At 41.9% G+C, this 12,092-nt stretch overlaps 1 protein-coding gene across 1 annotated transcript; it reads left to right on the top strand.

Moving 5' to 3' along the window:
- Window positions 1-409: 409 nt before the first annotated feature.
- Window positions 410-5,825, top strand: LOC112631790 (amyloid beta A4 precursor protein-binding family B member 1-interacting protein-like). Its single transcript, XM_025397271.1, has 4 exons — window positions 410-612; window positions 1,292-1,474; window positions 2,430-2,533; window positions 5,461-5,825. The coding sequence occupies exons 2-4, from the start codon at window positions 1,438-1,440 to the stop codon at window positions 5,815-5,817; spliced, it is 498 nt and encodes a 165-aa protein (XP_025253056.1). The 5' UTR covers window positions 410-612; window positions 1,292-1,437; the 3' UTR covers window positions 5,818-5,825.
- The last annotated feature ends 6,267 nt before the right edge of the window (window positions 5,826-12,092 follow it).

The raw sequence follows: 12,092 nt of genomic DNA, 5'->3' as shown, positions 1-12,092 counted from the left end.
TTGTTGCATCCAGGCCCTTCTAAAATAAACTGGACAGGGGTTGGCAGGTTTTTTTAGCAGACAAGTCAGCTCAGAGTATGGGGGTGATATGGGGTGCGAGTTGCTAGTGCAGTGCTGCCCCCATGGCCCAGGACTGCCCGTGCCAGCACTGCTTTTGCCAGGAAAAGGCAATAGGTGTTGAACTCTGCAGACTTGGGGGTAAGCGAAGGCCCAAGCTGCCTGAGAAGAGCACAAGTGCCCCATGGGGTCCACACTGAATTGTCACATATGCACCAAAGCCAGCCCCAATCAGGGCTGGTACAAGGGTTCTGCAGAGCCAGCCTGTGGCTCTGACTTCTACCAGCGTACAGATAGCAAAGACGCAGGACGCGATATACAGGAGCAGAAGTGCCTGGAACACACTGTCCCCCAATGCCAGCCGCAAGCGGGGCCAGCTCAGGCTGCGGCAGGTGAAGCCATCCTGCAGCTCTGTGATCCATGAGGTAGAGGTGGCAGTAGCACCAACTCCACTGCTTTGGAGCCTGCCCAGTCAAAGTTGGGAGCCAGCAAGGGTCCTGACAGCAGCACATTGGCCACCAGAAGACACCCAAAGGTAGGGAGGTGGCAGATACTGCTTAAGTTCAGGAGCTCCTCTGGCCATCGCTGACCCAAGATTCCCCCAGAGGCATCCACAGCCTGGGACTCCTTCCTTCTGCCCGACGTTTGCTTTCCTATGCCCAGGCCCCAAGCAGGAGGACTGGCTCTGCCTGGAGTCCTCACCGCTTCTTCTTTCCCTGCTGCTTCCAGCCGGTTTCTTACTTTCCTCCTACCTACCCCAATGCTCAGTTCTGTTTCCTCTTCTTCTTCCCCTGGGCTGGCCGAAAACTAGGTTTCAAAATACCAAACGCATGCTACACATTTCATTGCTGTAGACGAAATGTCTGACAGCTTTTCTATTTAAACTCTGGTTGTTCTCTTCATTTCTTTAAACATTAGAATAATTAAGTCTCATGATAGATGTGCCTTTTGTAACTTGAAAGTACGACACTCAATTTTCACCATTAAAAAATTTAATTTTTCTTTTCATAAATTTTTGGCAAACCGGTAGTATTTAGTTACTTGAGTAACTCCTTTAGTGGTGATTTATTTGTGAGATTTTGGTGCACCGATCACCCAAGCAGTACACACGGAATTCAATTTGTAGTCTCTTATCTTTCTCCCCCTTCCCACCATTTTCCCCTGAGTATCATTCGTTTTTTGTTTTTTGTTTTTTGTTTTTGAGACTGAGTCTCATTCTGTCACCCAGGCTGAGACTGGTGTGGGTTGGGCTGCAATTCACTTGCAGGAGAAACAGCCGGGTGTGGAGAGGTGGCCATCCTTGGCAGGATCCTTTCTAAGCAGTGGAGAAATCAACGTAGAGCTTCTTCTGTCTGATTCTCTAACAACTGCAGACTTTCCATGAGTCAAGCTTTGTGTCAAAAGGACAAATTAAAAGGCAAGAAAATAAAATCATAATACCAGGACTTTTGGGGGGAAAAAAACAAAGCAAAAAAACCCACATCTAATTCCAGATTAGCTCAGGGACCCGCACATTTTGCCCAAATCTCTGTCTATTGTTTCTGTGTCCAATGTACTCTTTATTGTTGTTGTTGTTTATCTGTTTTTTTGTTGTTGTTGTTGTTGAGACTGAGTCTCACCCTGTCGCTAGGCTGGAGAGCAGTGGTGTGATCTCAGTTCACTGCAAGCTCTGCCTCCCGGGTTCAAGCGATACTCCTGCCTCAGCCTCCCGAGTAGCTGGGACTACAGACGTGCGCCACCAGGCCCAGTTAATTTTTGTATTTTTAGTAGAGATGGGGTTCCCCATGTTGGCCATGATGGTCCCAATCTCTTGACCTCATGATCTGCTCGCCTCGGCCTCCCAAAGTGCCGGGATTATAGGCCTGAGCCACCGCACCCGGCCCAATATACTCTTTGTTGAGGACAATGTTCGAAAGCTGTTCCTGTACTCAGCACAGTATGAAACTAGATAAATACATTTTAGGGAAATCAACAATAGAATTTTTTTGAAAGGAAATTGGTTTTCAAGGTTTATTCTTCAATTATCAAAAGCTTTTCAAAAGTAAAACATACTATTCCTCTCCATGATCCCAGTTAATCCAGACCCTCCTCGGTGGGCTTTATCAAATACCGCACTCAGCTTCCTGAACCTTTTGCTGAATCTCCTATACAGTTTTGTCACAGAACCTCAGATTTTTCGTAAGGTTTTGTGTACCATGCCATGCCTGTGAATTGTTCTCTTTGCTTTGTTTTTATTTTTTATTTTTGTAAGAAGTAGCCGGCAAGTATCTTTCTTTGCTGTAGAGATGTAAACTGCTTTTGTTTTCAGATTAACTTTCAAGAATGTTGAAAATGCTTTGCTCGCTCTTCTTTTCTGGCTTCTTCCCTCTCAGGACCTATAAATGGCACCGCCCAGCCCAATGGACAGATGCCCCAGGCTGCACATTCTGTCAGTGCTGTTCTGCAAGAGGCCCAGACACACGCTGAAACATCCAAGGTAAAACCAGCAAGCAGCTGACATACATTCCGTCAGCCCATGTTTCCAAAGCCCATGTTCTCAACCATTCACATTGTTCCAATAACTGCTCTTTTAAAAAGAGAAAACAGGCTGGGTACGGTGGCTCATGCCTGTGATCCCAGCACTTTGAGAGGCCGAAGCAGGAGAATTGCTCTAACCCTGGAGTTCCAGACCAGCCTCGATGACAGAACAAGGGCTCATCTCTACTAGAAATCAAAAAATTAGCCAGGCTTGGTGGCGTGCACCTGTGGTCCTAGCTACTTGGGTGGCTGAGGTGTTTGAATTGCTTGAGCCCAGGATTTCAAGGCTGCAGTGAGCTGTGATCACACCACTGCACTCCAGCCTGTATGATAGATAAAGACCTTGTCGGCCGGGCACGGTGGCTCAAGCCTGTAATCCCAGCACTTTGGGAGGCCGAGATGGGTGGATCACGAGGTCAGGAGATCGAGACCATCCTGCCCGTCTCTACTAAAAAATAACAAAAAACTAGCCGGGCGATGTGGCGGGCGCCTGTAGTCCCAGCTACTCGGGAGGCTGAGGCAGGAGAATGGCGTGAACCCGGGAGGCGGAGCTTGCAGTGAGCTGAGATCCGGCCACTGCACTCCAGCCTGGGCGACAGAGCAAGACTCCATCTAAAAAAAAAAAAAAAAAAAAAAGACCTTGTCATAAAACAAGAAAAACAGAAAAAAAGGGTTGCATTTTCTATTTTCTCCATTAATGTCCTACATACATCCCCAGGGTGATGGAGAGAAAATACATTATAAAATAATAGCCAATAAGTATGACATCCTCCACAACATTTTTTCAACTGATTAGATCAATGAGGATTCACTTAAATCTACTTTAAAATCATAGCTAATAATTATGATTTAGTTACTAATCTAGTTCAAAACCTCTCAGTTGACTGTATAAATTCTGTTGAATATTTCTCATGTGTGAGTCAAAACAAGCTTAAATAACTGTGACAACAGCATGTCACCCAGCTAGGACAGGCAGGGTGCTTCACTTTAGCAATTTTTCACTTCTTTTGCCCCTTCATTTTGTCCATCAGCCAGTCATGAAAACAACTAAATCTTGGTATTTATTGAACTTCTTATAATTTTGATAACCACTGCAGGCCTGTAAAAGTTCTATTTCTTTAATGTTCACATTATCTTCTCAAGCCTGCACTTCTCATGCAATGCGCTTTCAGCTATTATTATTTTCATTATTTCTATAATGTCAGTTGAAGGAAAGCATTTAAAAATGCTGAAAAAAAATAAAAGAATCCCAGAATAGAAATCACTTAACTATATGTGAACATCAATACCCAAGCTGCCTGCTCAGAGATTTTTTAAAAAGGAAAAAGTACATTGCCAGTTAATTAGCTTATCATGATAAGTAAATAAACTAAATAAAATAGAAACTAAATTGGAAGGCACTTTGTTAGAGAAAAAAAAAAAAAAAAAAAAAAAACAAAGAAATTTTTTATTGAAAAAAAAAAAAAAAAAAAAAAAAACTTCCAAATTTAATCTTCAGTGGTAAGAGGCTATTAAGCAGAGGAAGAAAAAAACTGGAACCCTGATGAAATGTAAATTGGAATGATAATTATCACTAAAACAGAGGGATTCAATCCAGCTGCCTGGGGATGTTTCATTATATAAATACAAATTATTATTATGTATTCCAGTATTGGCAGAGGAAGGGCTATGCCTCTATAAGACTTCAGCCAAATTTGGCGCTCTGGTTTCTACCAATAGCGCACTGGTGATTTTTTCTTTTCAGAACTCATATGTGTCTCATTTGATCTCATCACAACCTGAGACACAGGTCATATTAGGGACTATGGGGTTCATTTTCTACCTGGTGAACCAGTCAACTTTCATGCAGTTGAGAAAAGGTAAACTGTCCAGGTGAGGTGACTCACACCTGTAATCCGAGCATTTTGGGAGGCCGAGGTGGGCAGATCACTCGAGCCCAGGAGTTGGAGACCAGCCTGGGCAACATGGCAAAATACCATCCTACAAAAAATACAAAAATTAGCTGGACATGGTGGCACATGCTTGTCATCCCAGCTACTCAGGAGGATGAGGCATGAGGATCACTGAGCCCTAGAGGCAGAGGTTGCAGTGAGTCGAGGTTGCAGTAAGTCAAGCTTGCGCCACTGCACTCCAGTCTGGGTGACACAGCGAGATCCTGTCCCAAAAAATAAATAAATAAATAATAAAAATTTAAAAATTAAAAATCCAGGCACGGTGGCTTATCCTGTAATCCCAGCACTCTGGGAGGCAGAGGCAGGCAGATCATGAGGTCAAGAGTTCGACACCACCCTGACCAACATGGTGAAACCCCATCTCCACTAAAAATACAAAACTTAGCTGGACGTGGTGGCCAGCGCCTGTAGTCCCAGCTACTAGGGAGGCTGAGGCAGGAAAATCGCTTAAACTCAGGAAGCAGAGGTTGCAGTGAGCCAAGATGGCGCCACTGCACTCCAGCCTGGGCGACAGAACAAGACTCTGTCTCAATAATAATGATAATAGTAATAATAATAATAATAATAATAATAATAATGGCCATTAGAGTCATTTCCCTATTCCAGAGCAAAGATGAGCTCATGAACAACCAGGAGTCTCAGTGACTGAGGGACGGAGGCCCCCCCCTCCCCCCGCCGGGACAGACAGAGACTCACCTATCTATGGCATGGTCTTGTCCACTGGGGCTGTTTTGTCAAGAATAAAGAATGCTACTCAGGAGACTGAGGCAGGAGGATCGCTTGAGCTCAGGAGGTCGAGGCTGCAGTGAGCCCAGATCGCTCCATTGCACTCAGCCTGGGCGACAGAGTGAGACTCTGTCTCCATTAATTAATCACAATAAATTTAAATTTCAAAAATTTTAAAATAATGAATGCTGCTGTCCCTTGGTTTCAGGATAAGAAGCCAGCCCTCAGGAACCACCAGGAGCCAGGAGTACCCCGGCCCCGCAGGGCCCCAAGTCCAGCCTGCCCCACCCCGTCCGGTGCAGAGGTCCTGAGACACCAGGGGCAGCCCCGCCATGTCCCCCAAAGCCAAGGGTACAGGCAGCGGGGGCTTCCTCGCCCTGCCCGACGACTTCCTGCCGCCGCAGCCACCGCCACCGTCCCTGGACGACCCAGAGCTCCCGCCGCCGCCCCCGGACTTTGTGCCCCCTCCCGCCGCAGTCGTCAAGAGGCCTCCTATGCCCCACCCCGCCAACAGGCACGAGGCATCAATGTTCACAAGCAGCAAATGAATAAAATAAATGAATAAAAGTTAAACGTTCTTCCTACAGTATTTCTGTAAGGATTACTGGGTCAGTCAATCTTGAGGTCAACACTATAATTAAAAATAGCTTTCAACATCCCATGCCTTCTTAAGTCTTCGTGACCTTGGATTTTCATCTCTACCTTTGCGACCTTCAGAATTTTCAGGAAAATCGAGAGAGGAAAACGGGAAAACATGACAAGCAGAGCCTGTTCCCTTGCTCTGAGATTCCCGTCGCTTGATTGATTGGAGCCCTGGACACAGGCTGTTTTGGTTTTGCCCTTTTTTTTTTTTTTTTTTTTTTTCAGAGGGAGTCTTGCTCTGTCGCCCAGGCTGGAGTGCAGCGGTGTGATCTCAGCTCACTGCAAGCTCTGCCTCCCGGGTTCACGCCATTCTCCCGCCTCAGCCTCCTGAGTAGCTGGGACCACAGGCGCCCGCCACCACGCCCGGCTAATTTTTTGTATTTTTAGTAGAGACGGGTTTCGCCGTGTTAGCCAGGATGGTCTGGATCTCCTGACCTCGTGATCTGCCCGCCTCGGCCTCCCAAAGTGCTGGGATTCCAAGCATGAGCCACCGCGCCTGGCCTGGTTTTGCTTTTTAATGCTTGAATAACAGTAATTTACAAAATAGTTATTCAGACAGTTTTTGAATTCTCTATTATTACAATGCTGTAAGTATCCTGTAAATAAGAATGTAGGGACAGGCAAAAGCAATCTTATTGATGTATATTTCAATCTGGAATGTTTTCCCTCAGAGATAGATTTAATGCTCAGTTTATCCTAGGCTTTTGTTACCTGTGTCTCTTCTCTTTCAAATTGGGTTCCGATGGGCTAAAAGGCTATTTTCTTAAAATTAAGGAAGATAATTAATGGTATGTTTTAATATCTGGGGAAAAGTAAGCTGTAGATCATGCTGTCTCAATCCATGGGCTCCCGCGGCCCCGGACAACTTTGAATGCTGCCCGACAAATATTAAAACATTATAAGCTCTTGGCAGGGCGCGGTGACTCACACCTGTAATCCCAGCACTTTTGGGAGGCCAAGGTTGGTGGATCACTTGAGGTCAGGAGTTCAAGACCAGCCTGGCCAACATGGCAAAACCCTGTCTGTACTAAAAATACAAAAATGAGCCAGGCGCAGTGAGCATGCCTGTAATCCCAGCAACTGCAGAGGCTGAGGTGGGAGAATACTTTGAACCCAGGAGATGCAGGCTGCAGTGAGCTGAGATCCTGCTACTGCACTCAATCCTGGACAACAGGGCAAGACTCTCTCTTAAAAAAATTATAAGATTTTTGCAATTTTTTTTTTTTTTTAGCTGATCAGCTATCACTAGTGTTAGTGCATCTTATGTGTGTCCCAGGGAAGCCAAAGATTGGACACCCCTGCAGGCTAAATGGAAATTTAAAATGAAACAAATTTAGTTTTAAAACCAAAATATTTAGTAATTAAAACTGGCAAGGTGTTCTTAATTTTTTTGAGCATATGCTTGAAATATGATAGAAGGCAAATTTGCTTTACATTAAATTTTATCTCAGGAACAGTAACTCTCCAGTTTTAGTATATTATGTTCTTTTGATGTCAGATACAGTAATAATACGACTTTTCTTTTTAAAAAAATTTTTAAATTTCGTTTTCCTTTAAGTTCCAGGATACATATGCAGAACGTGCAGATTTGTTACATAGGTAAACGTGTGCCATGGTGGTTTGCTGTACCTATCAACCCATCACCTAAATATTAAGCCCAACGTGCATTAGCTATTTGTCCTGATCCTCTCCCTCCACTCAACCCCCTACAACAGGTCCCAGTGTGTGTTGTTCCCCTCCTTGTGTCCATGTGAAAAACAGCTTTTCTGACACCTGATTACATAATGGTCATTACGCAGATCTCTGGTACAATACAGGAAAGGTTCAGTGAAGAGAGCTGTGAAAGGTGTCAGAATCAAAATGGAGTCACTCATGTTAAGAAAATGCTGACAAATAGAACCAGGCAAGTCCTTGAATAGAGGGTTCTCATGATTATCGTCAACTCTGTGATTTTCACTCAAGTGGAACACAATCTTTGGTGTCTGGCTGAGAGGTCTTTACAAGTACTAGCTATACCTGAGTGGGGTTATTTAGATTTATCCTGAAAATGCAGTAAACTTTGTTCCTTTATGAAAATTTTAGTGAGATACTGGAGGTGGGGGGAGTGCAAAAGCTGGGGGAAATTGGACATTAGAGAGGGAGTACAAGGATAATAATATATCATGAACAATATATAATTAATAGTATAGGGCAGTAATACTACATCACAGCTTATGAAAACTCCATAATTTCTTTTATAATGCTGCCACTGGGGCAAAGACCCATGTAATAGGCCAACTGCAACACAAACCACAGGGTTTGGTAGAGTTTACAGAAAACATGATTTAACCTGCCACATGATAGACTATGAACTAAGATTTTACAGTAGGTCCTCAAGGAGGAGAATGAACATTTAAGCCTCATATTTTGTTTGATCATAGGAATCTTGGCTAGTATGATACTGAAATGACCCAAGTCCATGAGAAATGAACCTTTGAAGTGTGCCTGAGACTTATGGCTTGATGTGTGATCCATTTTTACAGGTGGTTTATGTGTGCTTGGGTACAACGTACTATACATGTTCCTTAGCACAAGCTTGTTAAGCATGTTGCACAAATCTTCTGCCTGCAGCCTGTTATCTGGTCTGTTGCATCCATCAATAACTAAGAAGGACGTTTTAAAATCTTCTGAGGGCAGATTTGTCAATATCTTTTCATTGTTCTGGCAAATTGTGCCTTATATATTCTGACACTTTATTATTAAGTGTAAACAAAAATTCTGTATGTGACTTCCTGGTGAATTGAACCGTCTATCACCATGCAATGCTTTCTGCTTTTTATCTCGTACTCATGCAGCTGTATCGTCTTTTTTCAGGTATTTGCCTGACAAATCTATTCATGCACTTTCAAACTCTCTATGCCTTTATGTTCTATGTTTGTTACTTGTAAATGACATCTAGTGGATTTTGTTGTGTTTATATCTAGTTCAGGAATTATTATCTTTGAACTGCAAGTTTATTCTTTTTACTTTTTAAATTTTCTTTTTTCTTTCTTTCCTTCTTTCTTTCTGTCTTCTTCTTCTTTTTTTTTTTTTTTTTTTTTTTGGAAACAGGGTCTCATTCTGTAACCAAGGCTGGTGTGCAGTGGTGTGATCATAGCTCACTGCAGCCTCGACATTCTGGGCTCAAGCCATCCTCTTGCCTCAGCCTCCCGAGTAGCTAGTACTACAGGCTTATGCCACTAAGCCTGGATAATTCTTATTTTTTGTAGAGATAGAAGTCTCACCATGTCATCTAGGCTGGTCCCTAACTCCTGGCCTCAAGCAATCCTTCTGCCCTGGCCTCCCAAAGTGTTGGGATTACAGGTATGAGCCACCACGAGTGGACTCTTCTTATTACTCTTACTGTGATTATATATGTGTATTTGTTTTTAACATCTTGTTTTGTATTTCCTATTACCCTGGATTTTTCTGGAGTTTTTATCTTCCTTTCTTGTCTACTTCATGTGATTAGTCTACTTCATTTGACTGTGTTGTTCCTTTTTTTATTGCTGTTTTAAGAGTTCTTACTCCCCTTTTTAAGCTTCTTGTTGAAAAGTTCTATACTGTGTCTATTTTTTGAATGGCTAGTTATAATGATAATATCCATACTCAATAAAGTCCCAAGTTAAACAACTTTAACCTAGGAAATGCACGGAGTTTGGAACACTTTGGTTTCTCTCACACACACACACACACACGCACACACACACATTGTTGCCTAGGAGTTGAGTTATGGCTGACTTCTTTTTTTCCTAGATTATCTTTACTTCACCCTCATTCTTCAAAGATGGTTTCAACAGATGTAAAATTTCAATTGACAGTAAAAACTCTCAGCTTTTTGAGGGAATTGTCCCCACTGTCTTCTCCCTTTCACTGTTGCTGTTGAGAAGTCAGCTGTGAAATTATTATTTCTATTAGGTCATCTCTTTGTTTCCTCTCTGCATGATTTTAAGACCTTTGTCTTTGGTGCCACAGTGGGTATAACTGTGGGTTTCTTTTAAGTTGCCTGATATTTTACTGAGGTTTCTGAATCTAGAAATATCTGTCTTTCACTATTCCAGAAAAATGTAATTTATATTGTTTTCAAACATTGCCCCTCCTAATTCGCTTCTTCCAAAACTCTAATGAAATATATGTTAGGACTTCTAACTCTAGCCCCCCTATCTCTTAATTGTGTATATTTTCCATTTCTTTATCATTCTGGGTATATTAATCAGACATTAACTTCTATTCACTAATTCTTTTCTTTAACACAATCTAATCTACATTAAAGCCATCCATTTTTGTTTTTTGTTTTTTGAAATAGACTTTATGTTTCAGACCAGTATTAGATTCACAGCAAAATTGAGCAAAAAGTATTGGGAGTTCCTATTTGTCCCTTGTGCCCACACATGCATGGCCTCCTCCACTACCTAAATGCTACAAAAATCATACTGAAACAATTGAGGAACCTACATTGACACATCATTAGTATCCAAAGTCAACAGTTTACTTCAGGTTTACTCTTGATGTTGCACAATCTATGGGTTTTCAGAAATGTACAATGGCGTGTATCCACCATTATAGAATCATATAGATTAGTTTCACTGTCCCAAAATTCTGGGTTCTGCCTATCAATGTCTCCTTCCCCTTTAAACCCTGGAAACCACTGGTCTTTTTTACTGTCTCCGTAATTATACCATTTCCAAAATATATAGTTAGAATCACCATATGTAGCCATTTCTAATTGATTTCTTTTTTTAATAATATGCATTTATGGTTCCTCCATATCTTAGTCTATTTTCCGTTCCTATCACAGAATACGTGAGATTGGGTAATTTATTTTAAAAACAGATTTATTTTCGATCATGGTTCTGGAGGCTGTGAAGTCCAAACAGCATGGTGCCAGTGTCTGGGGAAGGCCTGCTGACTGCATCATCACATGGCAGATAAGCGGAAGGAGGACTGGCTGCGTGCAGAAGGGCACAAAACAGGAGCAGCAACCTTGCTTATAACAACCCAATCTCATGGGAACTAATCCATTCCCATGAAAGCTAACCCCATAGCCCCTGAAAGAGATTAATCCATCTTAATGAGTCTTAAAGCACCTCCCACCACTGCCACCTTGGGGACCAAACCTAAACATGAGTTTTGGAAGGGCCAATCCATAGTCAAACCATAGCACTCCATTATCTTTCCAGGGCTTGATAATTCATTTCTTCTTTAACTTTTTTTTTTCTTTTTTTGAGATGGAGTCTCACTCTATCATCCAGATTGGAATGCAGTGGCATGACCTTGGCTTCATTTCTTCTTATCACTGAATAACATTCCATTGTCTGGATGAACCATAGTTCATTTATTCATTCCCCTATTGTGGGACGTCTTGGTTGCCATCAAATTTTAGCAATTATGGATAAAGCAGCTAGAAACTTGTGTGCAGACACTTGTGTGAATATCAGTTTTCAACTCACTTAAGCAAATAGGAGTGCAATTGCAGGATCATATGGAAAAAGTGTGTTTAGTTGTATAAGAAACTGCCAACCTGTCTTCTAAAGTGGCTGTTTCATTTTGCTTTCCCTCCAAGAATAAATGAGAATTCTCATTGCTCCCTATCCTTGTCATTGTTTGGTATTGTCAGGGTTTTGTATTTAAGCATTTGAATAGGTAGGTAGTGGTATGAGTTTTAATTTGGTATTTCCTAATGACACATGACTTTAAGCAATTTTTTCATATGCTTATTAGCCATCTGTACATCTTCTTTGGTGAGGTGTGTGTTTAGATCGTTTGTCAATTTTTTGACTGTGTTGTTCCTTTTTTTATTGCTGTTTTAAGAGTTCTTCGTATATTTTGATAACAGTACTTTATCAGGTACGTCTTTCACTAATGTTTTTTCCCAGTCTGTGGCTTGTCTGCTAATTCTCCTGACTGTGCATTTCACGAAAGTTTTTAACTTGAATGAGGTCCAGCTTATCAATTACTTTTTTCATGGATCATGCCATTAGTGGTGTTGTATTTTAAAAGTCATTGCCATGCTCAAGGTCATCTAGGTTTTCTTCTTTGTTCCAGAAATTTTATAATTTTGTGTATTACAGTTAGGTCTATGATCCATTTTGAGCTAAATTTTGGGGAAGATGTAAGATCTGTGTCTAGATTTTTGATTTTGCATATGGATATTAAGTTGTTCCAACGCCATCTGTTGAA

Source organism: Theropithecus gelada, chromosome 9, assembly GCF_003255815.1.
Source record: "Theropithecus gelada isolate Dixy chromosome 9, Tgel_1.0, whole genome shotgun sequence".
In the NCBI taxonomy this organism is placed as follows: domain Eukaryota; kingdom Metazoa; phylum Chordata; class Mammalia; order Primates; family Cercopithecidae; genus Theropithecus; species Theropithecus gelada.
This window is presented reverse-complemented; position numbering and strand designations above follow the sequence as displayed.